This window comes from Spea bombifrons, chromosome 3 (genome assembly GCF_027358695.1).
Source record: "Spea bombifrons isolate aSpeBom1 chromosome 3, aSpeBom1.2.pri, whole genome shotgun sequence".
NCBI lineage: Eukaryota > Metazoa > Chordata > Amphibia > Anura > Pelobatidae > Spea > Spea bombifrons.
Genome location: NC_071089.1, coordinates 101834621 through 101850520, shown reverse-complemented (window position 1 = coordinate 101850520; position 15900 = coordinate 101834621). Strand labels below are relative to the sequence as shown.

At 38.1% G+C, this 15900-nt stretch overlaps 1 protein-coding gene across 2 annotated transcripts in view; it reads left to right on the top strand.

The window, feature by feature from the left end:
• Window positions 1-15900, top strand: part of LOC128483369 (glypican-5-like) — a 72164-nt gene that overhangs the window by 39788 nt on the left and 16476 nt on the right. For both annotated transcript variants that reach the window (XM_053459538.1, XM_053459537.1), the window contains 2 exons: window positions 733-853; window positions 14848-14992. In XM_053459538.1, coding sequence (XP_053315513.1) covers window positions 733-853; window positions 14848-14992 — 266 coding nt within the window. The remainder of the gene's footprint in view (window positions 1-732; window positions 854-14847; window positions 14993-15900) is intronic.

The following is a 15900-nucleotide window of genomic DNA, read 5'->3' as shown; positions in this document are numbered from 1 at the left end:
TGGTCCTTCTCCTGCCCTCTTCCAGCATTGATCTGTTGGTGGCCACAGTACCATCACATTCTAGATTCTTTAATGATATTCAGAATATATGAACATGATGCATGAATCCTTTGGGTTCTCTGGATCGAATCAATGCACAGCTCAATCCTCTGGCACACAGGTTTAGTAATGACCCAGATCAGTGTCGGCATTATCCTTTTGTTACTGTAAACCATGAAGTTTTATTTATACTAAGACACAAAGCAGTGTATTGCTTGCCCTTGCGACACTGAAATCGTTAAGCCGTACTATCTCCTGTGTTAGCAGATGTATTTAGTTTCCACATAGAGATCAATCCGAAAAGCTTTGCTTCTCATCTGTTTTCATTGTAATGTATAAATTACGCTTCACTGAGCACTCCTCGTTGTTTTGTGATGCTAGTCTCAGACCTGCCATGTCCAGGTCATGATCCATCAAATCCTAATGAGTAATAGGAGAGAAAGATACAGAGTGTCAAAGAAATATTTTGGATGAACAACATTTTCTTTAGCGCCATCTCACTTGCATCAAACTCAGCTAAGGACCCATGTCTATAAAAACTCAGGCCCAGGGGCCCTCTCTGATCAGAGAGGTTCTGCTGTTGACCTCCAAGTAAACAGAGGGGTGTACCCTGGGAAAACTATGCACGCCACTTTTTCATTGGTTGGTTGGCTGTTGTCCATGTTTGAACCTCTTTTATTTTTTCTATTCTAGCTATACAAATATTGTTGTCTCCAATGAACTTAAAGCGCAAGTCAGTAACCCAGAGGTTAAGGTGAGAGGACCCAATGCAGTCATCAGCCAAGTCATTGACAAACTACGTCACTTCATACAGGTATGGACAGCCTTACCCTTTATATTATCTTTTTCCATTCACTAAAATGAGAGTCGTCAGGAGAGTTTGCAAATTAGCTGTGGTTTTAACTTCTTCAATATGAATGTGGCAAGTTTCTCCGTTTAGAAGGACTGAGATGTCCATTGATTTTTACAGCTCCCTGGGATGGTGAATATGCTAATGTTTAACCCCTTCACAACAATTGACATGCCAGGCGCGTCATGGAAAAACACCCCTATGGCAACAACTGACCTCTCTGGCACATCATCGAGGCATTACAGCAACACCCAGATTGACAGCAGGGGCCCCGCATAGCCCCTCCCCCAGTCATCAACGTCCACCATACATTGTATCGCGATCGCTTTTTTCCCCCAAATGGTGTTGCTGTAAGGCCTCAATGTCGAGGCATCTGTGTGGTCCCTCCCCCAGACATCAACATCCACCGTACATTGTGTGTCCACGGACGCCTGATTTAAAAAATCTTAGGAGGCGATCAACGATAGCAAGGCATTCAGCGACACACCGAAAACCCAGGAGACCGGTCACAAGCGCCACTGCGAGAGATTTTGAAGATGGCGGCGTCCATTAAAAAATAAACAATTTTCCAAGAGGATCTCCATGCTCGAACACACTTATACATCCACATCCATGTTCCATCTATGGTCACATACACTTACTGTATATATAGACACGCATGCTCAGATATACTTATACATAGACATGCATGCTCACACATACTTATACATAGACATCCATTACAGATGAAATTTTTGGACCAGCTATATTGAATACTCTCTCCCTCTGCTCAGTCACTTACTAACCTTTTAGTATGCTCCAAACCCAACAATCTTAAGACAAACTTCTTTCAGGTCTATTAAATCATAACTCTCCTGACCCCATTGTACCCTCCCACACTCACAGGCACAATCAGTTAAATCCCAAGCATAAAAAACTGACTTTTCTACCAGGTAGGACAAACAACCAAAAAGCCAGTCACTTCTGAAATTCTCAAATGTTGCTACCTTGCAAAAATCTAATAGCTTGCAACAAAAAATCACAGTAGCTCATCTAATATTTCCCTAATCCCATATTTATTTCAAAAAGATCGCTTTTTAAGGGATCATTTCACCCTACTGAAAGAGGTTAAATCACTTATCCATGTTTTTAAAAAAAGAAGCCACTAAACGATAAGTTATTTTTGTATTTGGTATTCTTAAACTTATCAGTTTCAAATCACCCTCATCCCTGAGCAGTGTTTTTCAGGGCAAAAATACATTGAATTCCAGAGATTGTCAAAGGGTATAATAATCCCCCTGTGGTATAACTAGGTTTATAATGAGGCATTGGATGAACTATATAAATACATAAGTGATTTCTGCTGGAAGAACATTGTGTATTTCAGGTAGTCCCAGCAGGCTGTGTTCTGTGCATGTGTAGTGATTCTGGTGATAGTCTGCCTGGGGTCTATGCTGAAAACACATCGACTCCCAGGGAAAGGATTAGACAGAATAGTGAGTAAGACCTTGATGTTTTCTTCCGTTTCTATAAATATCTTTTGATCATAATTTATATAACTTTCTTCTCAGAGATCAAAGTGTAAAATTGTGACTTCTTTTCAGATTTCATATGGCTAATGTGTTCCAGCAAGTGGATGTGAATACATTTATGTATATGATTTTTTAATCTTTATTTCCCATCCATATTCTTGTACCTTTTGATTCAGAATATCCCTGTATACCTCTTTATTGCTGCAAACGTTACAGAATATGTGTGTGATATTATAATGGCCAGTTAGGGTTTAACACAGTATGGAGTCATTTTATACTGAAAGTTATATTATTTTCATACAAAATGATATTGTAGATATTCGTGTGATACTTGGCACACAGCTGCATTTGTAATATAAGCAATTTCTGCTTCAAATCAATAGCAACAGAAATCTACAATTTACTAAAGTGTGAGTTGTATCTTGTTCATGCTGTGTTTAACAACTTCAAGAAGTTTCAACTGAACTTCAATAGACCCGATTCCACTAGTTATCCTTTCATTCTGTATACCAGAAAAAATAAAATTGTTATCGGCAAACAATTGGATTTTGGACACTTTATGATTGAATATTTGTTTGAGCAGAAGGCCATTAATTTGCACATTTAGCTTTTTATGAGTATACCCCTCAGTGATTTATTTTAATTTCCATGAACAGGAAGACTAATTAGATCTAACTGAATACAAATGTTAATACGTTGTAAAGGTTGAACTTGATTGATAATCATTTTCCTGTTAAACCTATGACATAATATTTTCTTTAAAAGAAAAAAAAAGCATCCTCTCACATCTACCTTCTCAAATATTAAACAGTTTTAAATGTAGGTGCCTGCATTCTGCCTCCCTTTTCTCACTTTCTCTTCAATTTAATCAGTGTTCTCCTCGCCCTAATGGTGTGTATTCGGAATCGTGTCTCCGCCCTGTAACCGATCCTGCCTTAAAGCTACTGTCTCTACATACTGCTCAGAAAAGATGTCTTTAGCAGAATGATTTCATACATGCTCCACATTTTATCTAAAATGATCTTTAGCTGTATTATATTTAGTGACTCTTTTATGTTATAGTTAGTGTGCCACATTTTTGTAGTGTGGGATCTGCTTTAACTTGTTAAAGATTCTTCTCCCTGTTTGATCAGCTGGTTGCAGTCAGGAGGAAGGATGTCTTTGGAATTCTATGTTTTTATTCAAATAATGGACAGAAAATCTTTGTTCCTACTTGTTAGATTCAGTTGTTTGTGACTCATGTCTTGCATGACTGACTTTCAATCATCTCTTGCTGCATCAGTGTTTGTTTCAGGAACATAGCAGCTGCCTGAACTCTGATGTTAGCGCCAGAGAGCTTTTTTTTGTCAACAGATCAAGAGGTTAGCACATACCTAAACTAACTTTACAAAATAAGCACTCGAGCTTTGTGTGTTTCCCAATAATTAAGATTCTGGGTATAAAGCCAGTAGCTCACCAGCTATTGTCAAGCTACAATCCCACAAATGTTTTCCAGAGGTTTACCTGGCACCAGGCAAAGGTAATCCATGTTACGTTACGACAGGTGTGGTCGAGATACAGGAACCCAGGTTATAGAATCACGGGTTTAGGTGTTATGCATAAATCCACGTTACAGTATCATACATTTAGATGTGATGCAAAAATCTAGATTACAGTAATTTGGGAAGTAGGTTGGAGACCTAACCACAGTTCTTCTGTGAATTTAGGCAGTGGAGTTGTTTATTTCCCTTCATACAATCCCAGACAGACTAGATGATGTTGAGATCAAGGCTCTGTGAGGGCCATACCATCACCTCCAGGATTCCTTCTTTACTGCGAAGATACTTCTTTATGACTTTGGCTGTTTGTTTTGTGTCATTGAATACGTTTGGGGCCAAACAGATGCCTCCTTGATGGTATTACATGATGGAGAAGTATCTGCCTGTACTTTGGTCCTTTAAAAAAAAACCTAGGAAAAAAAATAATTCAAAAACAAAATACAAACATTAGTTTATAGTGTTTTTTGGTCTGTGATACCTGAATGAAGGGGCTGTTTCTGTCTGTAATAAATGATCTGAGCCCTAACCCTCACTTAAGCAATCTACAAAGGGCTATTTCATGATATGCTCTGACTCTTAGTTTGTAAGCAGAGGCGTAACTTGAAACCACAGGGCTCTGGTGCAAAAAATGCCTCCGGACAACACCGTTTCACCAAGCAACATGTCCCATAGTGCAACATGTCCCCAAGCAGCTTATCTGTGCCATCCTAACCCCCAAACACTCTGCTGGTGCCATCTTTGCCCCCAAGCATCTTGTCTGTGCCATTATTGCCCCAAAACAGCTTGTGAGTGCACACACTCATTCTAACACACACTCCCTCTTACATCAGTGTATATATATATATATATATATATATATCTATATATATACACATTCAAGCTCACGCAAAAACACAACAGGTACATGTTCAAGCTCACACAAAAACGCAACACGTACACATCCATGCTAACACACAAACATACAGATTCATGTTAATAAACACATACATAGACATGCAATGCTCACACGTACCTATACATAGACATTCAATACAGATTAAATTTTCGGACCAGCTATATTGAATACGCTCTCCCTCTGCTCAGTCACTTACTAACATATTAGACGATTTTCACAACACACACCACTTTCTGGTCGCAATCTGCCCAGCAATGTTGAGACAAACTTCTTTGAAGACTATTAATACATAACTCTCCTGACCCCATTGTACCCTGTCACACTCATCGCCACAATCAGTTAAATCCCAAATCTCAGACTGCAAAATTCACCCCCTAAACTTATTTTTTTTTAAAAAAACAGACTTTTCTACCAGGTAGGACAAACAACCAGAAGTGCATTCTGAAATTTTCAAATTTTGCTACCTTGCCAAAATCTAAAGATATTAAAGTTTGCATCAAAAAACGCTTACAGTAGCTCATCTAATATTTACTTAATCCTAAATGTATTTCAGAAAGCCCTTAGGTCACTTTTAAAGGGATTGTTTCACCCTACTGAAAGAGGTTAAATCACTTATCCATGTCTCAAAAAAAGAAGCCACTAAACGATAAGTTATTTTTGTATTTGGTAATCGTAAGCTCACACACAAACACTTGCACATTCTGGCTAGTACATCCAAACACTTTCACATACAGATTCATGTTAATAAGCACTTATACATAGACATTCATACTCACGTACATTTATGCATAGACATTCATGCATTTAAAGATCAAAAGTAATTTTTAAAAGTTCACTTATACCTATGTTTTTCTCAACACAACAAACAGTGAAAACAGATGAGACAATGATTAATGAGTTCTATCAAATCTATACCAAAAAAGATAGTCATAAACACAGGCATTTATGCAAATGATATAAAACAGATAATTATTCAAACTGTTTTAATACAAGATTTATGCACACAGCTATGTTCCATATTGTGAACACAGATTAACTGTGACATTTGTCATTTTTCTTTTTTTCTGTGGGTGGAAACAACAGGTTTCAGACTATTTAGATAAGCTCATTTCCCATAATGTAGCACACTGTCTATTTATTTGCTCTCCACAATAATTTAGCAAAAGCAGGCAATTTATTTACGTGAGATATAAGTTATTTGGTTACCGCTGTGCACATTGATTGAAGGGATAGGAAGGAGCAAACAGTTCAGTGTGCACAGTGTGAGCTCATAAGTCACGTCTACAGCAGGATACTGATGTGATTCCACACGCTGGCTCATTGCTTATAATGTTCTATTCCAACCCATTTTTGTCTTTACACTGCTGGGCGGATATACACATGACTGGGAGTTATCTACTGAGATGACTCCGAAGGCTCTTCAAGATTTTAACCCATTAATAGCCTGCCATCATTGGAAATGCAGAATTTCACAGCAGATAAAAAAACTTTCGGCCCATCCAGTCTTCCTTTTTTCCCTGATCGCTCAGAGCTTAATCTGTCCTTGGTTTCGTCTTAGATTCAGGATAGCCATATGTCTATCCCATGCATGGTTAAATTTCCTTACCACCCTCATTAAAGTGATCCTTCCTTACATTACATATAAGCCTCTGACCCTCTTGTTTTAACATGTCTCCTCCTTTGGAATAAACATCCATCCTGTACTTTGTTAAAGCCCTTTGTCTTTAAATGTTGTTTTTTTTACATTGTCTCTAAATCAGGTACTAAAACTGGTCTTCATTCAATAACTATTATTAGTGATATGCTTAACTGAGTCCATCTTTATTCAATTATGACTTATAAGTAAGAAAGATAACATTTAGTATCATGAGAGCATTGTAAAATTCAAGAGTCTTCAAGAGACAGTATGACTGTGAGTACGCATGGACAGAATAGGTAACCCCTGTCTCTCCATGTAAGGATTGCATATCCTATCAGGCGCACTTCAGTCTGATTTTTACCTCACCTGAGTTTGCCCCCCCATATTATTATTTGAACAAAAAAATAATTCCGTTTCTTAGATCTTTGTTAGATCTTTGTTAGATCATGTTAAATCAACTGTTTTTAGATCTACTCCAAAATAGCCAATATCAACAATCATTTTCAGGGGAGGCTAACCTGTAACCAGCCCCCTCAACTATTCAACATCCAACTAAAATATATGTAGCTTGTTTGATTTAATCCTCAGCATTCTTTTGCATTTGATTGGAGTATGGCAACATGGCTCTCATGATATTTTATTAATTTAATAGATTCTGACCTGATTAATTTAAGTGTAACCTAGCAAGATCATAAGCAGGGCCGGCCGAAGACTTAACGCCGCCTGGGGCGAAGTTTAAAATGCCGCCCCCCCCCTCGCCGAGGGGGGGGGCGGCGGCATTTTAAACTTCGCCGACGCCATTATCTACCCCCCCCCCGGTACTTACCTTTTAACAGTCCTGTGGCGAGTCTCCCTGCTCTGCCACGGTGTCGGCTTGTAATGCTGAGCGCCGGAAATTCACGTCACTTCCAGCGCTCTGCATTACAAGCCGGCACCGAGACCGAACAGGGAGACTCGCCGCAGAGGAGAGAGAGAGAGGGGCGCCGAGCGGGTAAGCGAAAACCACTCAGTGCCCCTCTCTCTCTCCTCCGCTTCAAAACGAGCAACAAAAAAAACCGCTTGGGGCGGCAAAGTGCCGCCCCTTCTAAAGTGCCGCCTGGGGCAATTGCCCCAGTCGGCTCCATTGTAGGGCCGGCCCTGATCATAAGCCTGCTTTCCTCTGTCACATTACCTGAAAAGGGCTAGTTCAGAGCATTAATTGTTGTTAGGCAATTTAGCCATCCTTCTCTTGTTTGCTTTTATGACGTGGATAAAACAGCGCCAGATCTGCACTACACGAGGAATTTGACCATATTAAGACATTTCCTATACAAGAAAATTTTTACATTATTATTATCTTTTATTTATATAGCGCCAACAGTTTACGCAGCGCTTAGTACAATACATATATTCAATGGGTATGACAAGACGAGAATTGACAGACTAAGACAAACCGATACATTAGGTGAAGAGAGCCCTGCTAGGAATTACTCCACCAATGGCGTCGTGACCCTTATCCATCTTTAGTTTTAAGCCATCCTGAAAGACCATACTCTTGTTTTCACAAATTATCTTGTAGCTTTTCAAGTCCCATAAGTAAGATAGTTTAATCACACCATGCTGACAATTTATAAAGATCCTAATCCTGAGACGTGACAAATTCCTAATTTTAGCAATTCTGCAGTGAACAGGCCTGACTATTAGTTTTCTTCATCTTTCAGTTCTGTCACTTATCTTTTCACTCTTAAAGGGAGACTGCAGTTCTAGCTTCATGTAAAATACGTCTTGGAGTACATTTACATGGATACCAATGCATATTATTGCATGCGTATAGCGTGAATTCTACAATGTACATCCTACTATGAATTATTTAGATGTATTGCCTGGCAGTAGGTTAGCACATGCCAGAATAGTACTTAAAGCGCATGTACCATGCTTTACATAACCTAATTATGCGTTAATTTGAAAAAATGTGAAGCATGTTAATTATTAGCAACTGACTAGCTGGATTGTTCATTAGGGACCTAAAACGCTTAGAAAGGCGCCATAATTAATTTTAGCAACATATCAAAGGCTTGTACTGCTGTTAATAGGCCACCCACACACATAGTTAGATAACTACAGACCCATAGTTTCCGACTGTCCTTTCTACCCAGGATAGTCCGGAAATTTAGGAGCATGTCTTGATAAATTGGCAATTGCGGGGAATCAGCAGGGCCGGCTGGAATCACGGATCTTACTCTAGCCTGCCGAAAATAAAGGGAACACGAGGTCTGTCCATTTGGACCTCTGCTTCAGTGCACCATAGCACTATATGATGCTATAGTCCAGCGCTCAGCACTCAAGCCACGCTCACTGGAAGGGAGCACTGAAACAGAGTGAAGAAAGTGAAGAAAAGTCCTCTCATCTTTTCAGCAGCCCATCATTCTGTTCTTGCCCTGCTTCTGTATGTATTGTTGTAGATGACTCTTTTTGCGGACAGTGTGGGTAAAACATCAGGGAATATCAAGTTTTTTTTTCTGTACACAATGAGGCTTAAATAGCAGTACAAATTTCCTACAGGTCCCTCGAAATTACACAATATTTTTGGGAGAGTTCACAAAGCCTTTTTGAACACCTGCAAGATATTTTAGTAATCAATATAATCTGGCTCTGAAATAGAACTTGAAAATTTCATGTTTAAAAAAAAAAAATCTGTGAAGCAGCAGAAAAAAGTAATTTGTTTGGATAATTTGTAAAACAATTTCATAACTAACATTTCTTTGAAATGAATTCATGAGATACATTTTAAAAGGGCATAAAAACATTGTATCTCTTCAGACTGTTAGTTAAAGGAATGTAGTGTTACCCGTATTATTATATGCATCAGTAAACTAAACTAATTAGAAGCACAAAGAGTTTCTCATTTACTGATATTAAATGTCAATCGGTCACCAGACAAATTAGCAGGATAATTAGTCAAATCAAATATCAATACATGTGTGATTTGAATAGCAATTTGCCTTGATAAACAAAAACCTACATCTTTATGGAGTGGAAATTGGGTGTAATTAGAGTTTCTGGGAACTTTCTGGTCACACATTCACTTTACCCAGCAACCATGCTGTAATACTGCTAGTTACGTTTGCTTAGGCCTAGATCACCTTTTTATTTTTCCCACGGGATCTACTATGAAAATGGAGAATTAATGATAAATTACTTTTAATATTCATGATTGAGACATTATATATACCAATATAGCTATTGGTTTGTTTTGTTTATTCTTGTCATCCTTAAAAAAAAAAAAAAAAGTTAATTTTTGTATATTTATGAGCCCTACAAATAATAAAGTTGTACCTTCTGCATATAGGACCAGACTAGGGATTAAAATTGACCCTGACACTTTAAGGCCAATAAGTGAGATTTGTGCTGCTGCCAGCTGGATACACGTGGCTATACACTATGCTTTTAAACGTCTGGACCGTTCTCAAAGAGAGATCAGCAAAAAACATTTATGTTGAGTGTTGGAGTAGATAGTCTTGCAGCTTGCATCATTCTTTCCTTCATTTTATAGTCGTGCTATTTGACTATAGCATCCCTAGGCCTTTTAGTCGGTTTTTCTTAGTGCCCTCTCCGTTTTCAGCCTCCAGTTGAATCCGGAAGGAGTTGCTTAAATAACTGGAGTAGGAACACTTCAATGTCTGTTATCGACATGGTTCACTCAACCGAGGGCATATTTAAAAAAAAAATAAAAAAATAATCTTTTGGGGCCCTGCTTGTTGAGCTCCCTCTCCTCCCTCTGATCACACTGAAATATATTGCCCATAATAAAAATAAAAATCTGCAGTAAATATAGTATTGTGTTTTTTTATTATCACTTTTCAAATAATCTATGAGTAATATGGAATATCAGAAAGATTCTATATTTATGCATTGTAGCCGCTATTACCATTGCGTTACCTAATGTATGCGAAGCGTGACATAAATTAATATCACATCTGCGTACCCACATTCAGTCCTGACATTATGTAGGCTGTATAATATCATAACATACGTTCATTCCTTCTTTTCTGCACTACATGGTTAAATGCCAAATACACAGCAACAGAGAAATTAAATTAAGAAACTGGATTATACAACAATATGCGAGGAGCCTTCAGCTCAAACTCGTCAGGTTTAGAGGCCAGAAGCAGTTAGATGGTGAACAAGATGTGACAGCCTTATTCTCCAGTAAATGCACTTATCAAAAAAAGCTGGTGACACAATTCAGATTCTTGATGGGCGCATTATCTTATCTTTTATTGTACATTTGCACTGCTGCTGAAAAGCTGTCAGTTTGTTAAACTTGAGATATTTAATCCCAAAGTGAAATGATCCCTGGTAACAGGGTCCTGAGATGCAAATAATTATTCCAGGAGCGTGGTGGAGAATTAACATTCAGTGGAGCGAGACAGCCACGCTTCCTTCTGCAGTTGAGAAAGGTAATTGTTGTACTAGCGCTGGGCGGCTTGTGTTTGCAAGTAATTTATTGGAGGTTACAGGTTATAGAATATCAAAAGATACACTGCTTGTTGGAATGGCACCCTTTAAGAGATGGTGGGTTAAAACCGGCTGGAAATTGCCTTGTAAGATGTTCTTCAAAATTATAGGTTTTGGCAGCACCAGCCTTTTAGCTAATAATTTGTTATTAGCTACAAGGTTCTGTCACAAGCTGCATATGTGACCTTTTACTTGAATATCTTTATATGACAATGGCTCTGAGGAAACAAATATCCAAATGTAAGGAATAATATTTTGGGTAATTCATGCTGTGATTACATAGTTACATAGGCTGAAAAAAGACATGCGTCCATCAAGTTCAGCCTTTCCTATATCTGTTAATTTGTTGCTGTTGATCCAAAAGAAGGCAAAACCCCCCAGTTTCGCTCTTTCCAATATTGCACTAACCAAGGAAAAAATTCCTTCTTGACCCCAAAATGGCAGTCAGATTTCTCCTTGGATCAATAAGCTGTTTCCCCATAATTAAAGATTATATCCCCGAATATTATGTTTTTCCAAGTATTCATCCAGTTGTACATCTGTACAGAAAGGTGCCAAGTATATATTTTTTTACTATAAATTATGAGGTTCAAAATGCATTTGTGCCCATACCCATGAAATTAATGTGTGATTATATAAAAAAAAAACTAGTTAATGCATAATAAGTTGCAGTGGATTCCATAATACCTTCCCATGTGCACTTCTAGTTCCATGTATACCGTGCTATATTTACAAAGGTGTCAGCTCTAGGGCATTGTCAAAACTTTTGATGAATGTTATCATTTGAGTTCGCAAATACATTGTATATCATTATGAAATACAGTGATACTGATACTCAAATATTGCTTTTAGTATGAAAAAATACTTTTTTTCCAGTTGACAGTTTTATTGCATATACTTTAAGTTTGGAGAGTTCTAATTCCTTTTTTCATGTGGGGTATTTGTTATTCTGGGTGGTCATCTTATATTATATTTTTTTGCTGGCATGACACATTCTGAGATGGGACCAAGGAACTGAAGCTGTGTGTATTGTTGGAGCATAATCATGCTCTGTTGAATTAGTGAAAAGCTCTTTCCCTTGGGTTGCGTGACTTGACCTCTGAGTAATCACTGCCCATGCCATTTACCATGAAGCTGACAGAGGAAAAGCTGGTACATGTGCCTTCAATTCTGTGTAAAATGCTGTTAATTTAGGGTGAACTTCAAAGGAAGCCTTTTTGTTGCATCTAATCACAGAGAGATCGCGAAATGATACCCACATAAATTCAAATGTCACGAGCAATGGACAATACTGTACTGATTACTGATTTTATTTAATCTCCAGACGCGACATGAGTTTTTTAGCAGCTACGTAAAAGCATCAGGTCTCACTGATCTGACACAAGCTCCAGGGATTTCAATGATACACAATGTAGCTAGCTTGAGGTCAATGACATTAATGACATCTGGTCTTCCTTAAACATTCATCACACAAATGATGCTCATGTAGCCACATAAAAAAGAATGATTCAGGAAATGCCTTCTCTCTCTCCCAGAATTCATCGGCAACAAACCATCATACTCCCATGATCTGTCTAAATCAGCACCACAAAGATCTATTTTTTTGGTCAAATTATTATGGCTAACTTAAACATTTTCAAAAACTAAACCAAACCAATATTTATTTTAAAAAAATAATGATAAAACAGCTTTCAGATGTTTCAGGATGAAGAGATTTTATTCTATTTAAGGGCATGGTTTTATGATCGTTGGACACCTGCCAAATAATCTGCTATTATAGCTGTGTGTGGCTGTTTTATAGAACTACTCAAATTAATGTCTTCTAGCATGTCTTGCGGTAGAAAAATACGAAAATACGTGAAATTAGTTTTCCCGCAACACATAGGAATAGATGTGAATACAAGATTTGAAAGATGGTGATGATGTTCACTTTGATTCAAACATAAGAAGTAATAAAATTAAATTAAATGTTTTTTTAAAAAAAAAACAGCCCAACCCTTGAAAAAGACTGCACTTTTAACAGTTGGGATGGCATGGCTGTTTTGTTTTTCTCGTGTATCTAACCAATTGTATGACGTCTGGTGACCGTGGAGCTTGAAATTGATATCACTTGGCCTTTTGGTAAATATCTAATTTAACTCTCACAAGGAATTATGAACCAAAAATATGCAGTGAAGCGTTTAGAAGACTTGCTGCCATAGTAAACAATGGTTGCAAGAACAATGCATTGGTTTCTATGGTGAAAAGACTACTTTTCCAACTTTGCACAATAATCACATTTTGTACAAAAGCACCACTTGATGTTTTACCTATGTTCACCTATAGAATACATTAACAGAAAACAGTAACTAAGCATGTGTGTAATGCCACAATCTTCTCATATACATCTCCATTGTTATCAAAAACAAACATTATTCCTTGTACGTTACAGCTTTTGTGGACTAGACATCATCCCCCTCCCCAGATGATCATCCCTCCACACCACTAAGATTTTCTCTTCTATTCATGTTTTTTTTTGGTGGCAGAGATGGCGCATACAGGCTGTTTGGGGGCACTGACTAACACTTTGGGTGCAAAGATGGAGCAGACAAGCCATCTGGCCGCAAATATGTCATTGCAGACAAGCAATTTGGGCACAAAGGTCATGCAGACAAGCGGTTTGGGCACAAAGATGGCCATTTGAGGACAAAGACGTCATCGAAGCGTTGCTGTAGACTAGTGACCCGTCTACCAGTGAGGGCTAGGGTGACCACTTTTAATTTCTCCCATTCAAGGGCACAGTATGGTGTGGATTAAATTACACTGAGATGTATATTATATGTATATCTCACATACACATGCATTTGCACAATCAAATACATTTTATATTATATCAATTATTAGGAAGCCTTGGGAACCACGAAGATTTCAGATTTAATAACATATATTTATATTATAATATACATATAGTCATTACCAGACATGAGCAGTCTCAGACAATTAACCCTTTCCATTGTCAGACATGAGAAGTCTCAATTAAATCCTTCCATTACTTAAACATGAGCAGTTTCAGACAATTAACCCCTTCTATTATCAGAAATTACACACCCAAAGTAACACATATAAAAACAGATAACCACGGTGACATACACACACATATCATACACATACACATGCAGCTTACAATGAGCTCCGGGTGGAGCAACTCGGCCAATCAGAAGAGGCTTCAGAACTCTCGACCACCCAGGAGAGTATAGAAGTCTCTCCTGATAGGCTGAGACCTCCTTTACCCTAATGAGAGCTCCTCTTCCAGCCCAATCTCTAATTAGGGTGAAGTGCAGAGGTTTTTTTTTCCCTGGCACACAAAACTAACCCATCATTTTTGAAGTTCATCCCATAAGCATAGCTGGCCAATGTCTCATTCTGCCTCTGGCTTCCTACACTATAAATTCATACTATGTTCCTATTACTCTGCTCTCACTCTTGCTAAGGAAACCTCCGTTTTTTTCCTGTTTGTCTCACAACCCTAAATGCCTCTTTTGTACCTTTACTTCTCATTTTCACTCACAATTGTCACAACAATGCCTCCGGCTCGCCCTCACTAGTCCCTTTCCTACAAGTAGAATTCTACTTATAACCAGTAATATTATTATTTATTTATTTATTTATTTATTTATTTTTTCCTTTTTTTTATTGAAATTTTCAAAAACATAAAGGAGGGATGCAGGGCAGGGATACTAGTGTTTACTCTGGGTAATGCTTCCCCAGCGCTGTTACATTCATTAGAACAATTTATAAACACATACAGTTATCTGTGTGAATGCTGAAACTTTGTAGTTTTTTTAAAAAACAACTTCAGCTACATGCCAGTGTTGAAATGTGCATTGTTAACTTTGCAGATGGGCAATGATAAGAAGATGAAACCAAAGAGATGGCGGTTTGGAGAGGGCAGTGGAGGCGGGGAGAGACCAGAAGATTCAGGTCCTAGTGGAGATTGTGATGATGAAGATGGCTGTCAAGGGTCTGGAGAGGAAGAAACCAGAGGTAAACATTGCTTGTGTCTTAATGCCTTATTTTTGATCAGGTATCATTACGGGTTCAAGTCTAGCTAATTAGTTTCTGGCAAGCACAAGAGGTAGCATGCTAATTATTGAGTGATCTGCATACACATTTACATTCGTTCATAGTGATAGCTTTTCAGATTGTAGGCTTATGAGCGGGGACCCTCATAACCCCACCATTATTTCCTGGACCGTTGTACAAAAGTGCCATAAAGGCTATATGGCAAGCTTGCAAACAGGATCCTCAACTCTTGTTCTATATGTGTAAATGTATGTTTGTTATGTATTTGTTAACCACTAAACTTTAAATTGTACAGCGCTGTGGAATATGTTAGTGCTTAATAAGTAAAGGATAATCATACATAATAAAAACATTATTATATTTTATTTAATTTGATATATAGCTACAGAGGGTGTATCTAGTATGTGGTAAAGCCAGGGCCCCATTAGCCCCTTGCCCCCTCCTGTAACACAAACGCGCTGGCATACATTTTTACACACATTTTTTTACATACTTTTGCACAAACATACACTTACAACATAATGCTAACACATACTCCCTCTCACAGGCACTTACACATACACATTCATGCTCACACTCACAGATACACATTCATGCTCACACTCACAGATACACATTCATCCTCACACTCACAGATACACATTCATGCTCACACACACTTATACACAAACATACACACATAGACATGCATGCACACACGTAAACACACTTATACATAGACTCACTAACATACATACAGTCATGCATACATATGTGCATACTACCTCCCTTACCCTCTCTCTCTCACACCTGCAGCTTTTCCTCTGGCTACTTAGCATTACGAAAAATTAGGTTACTTGACTCGCTTCATTCTTTCCTCTCTGAGGTAG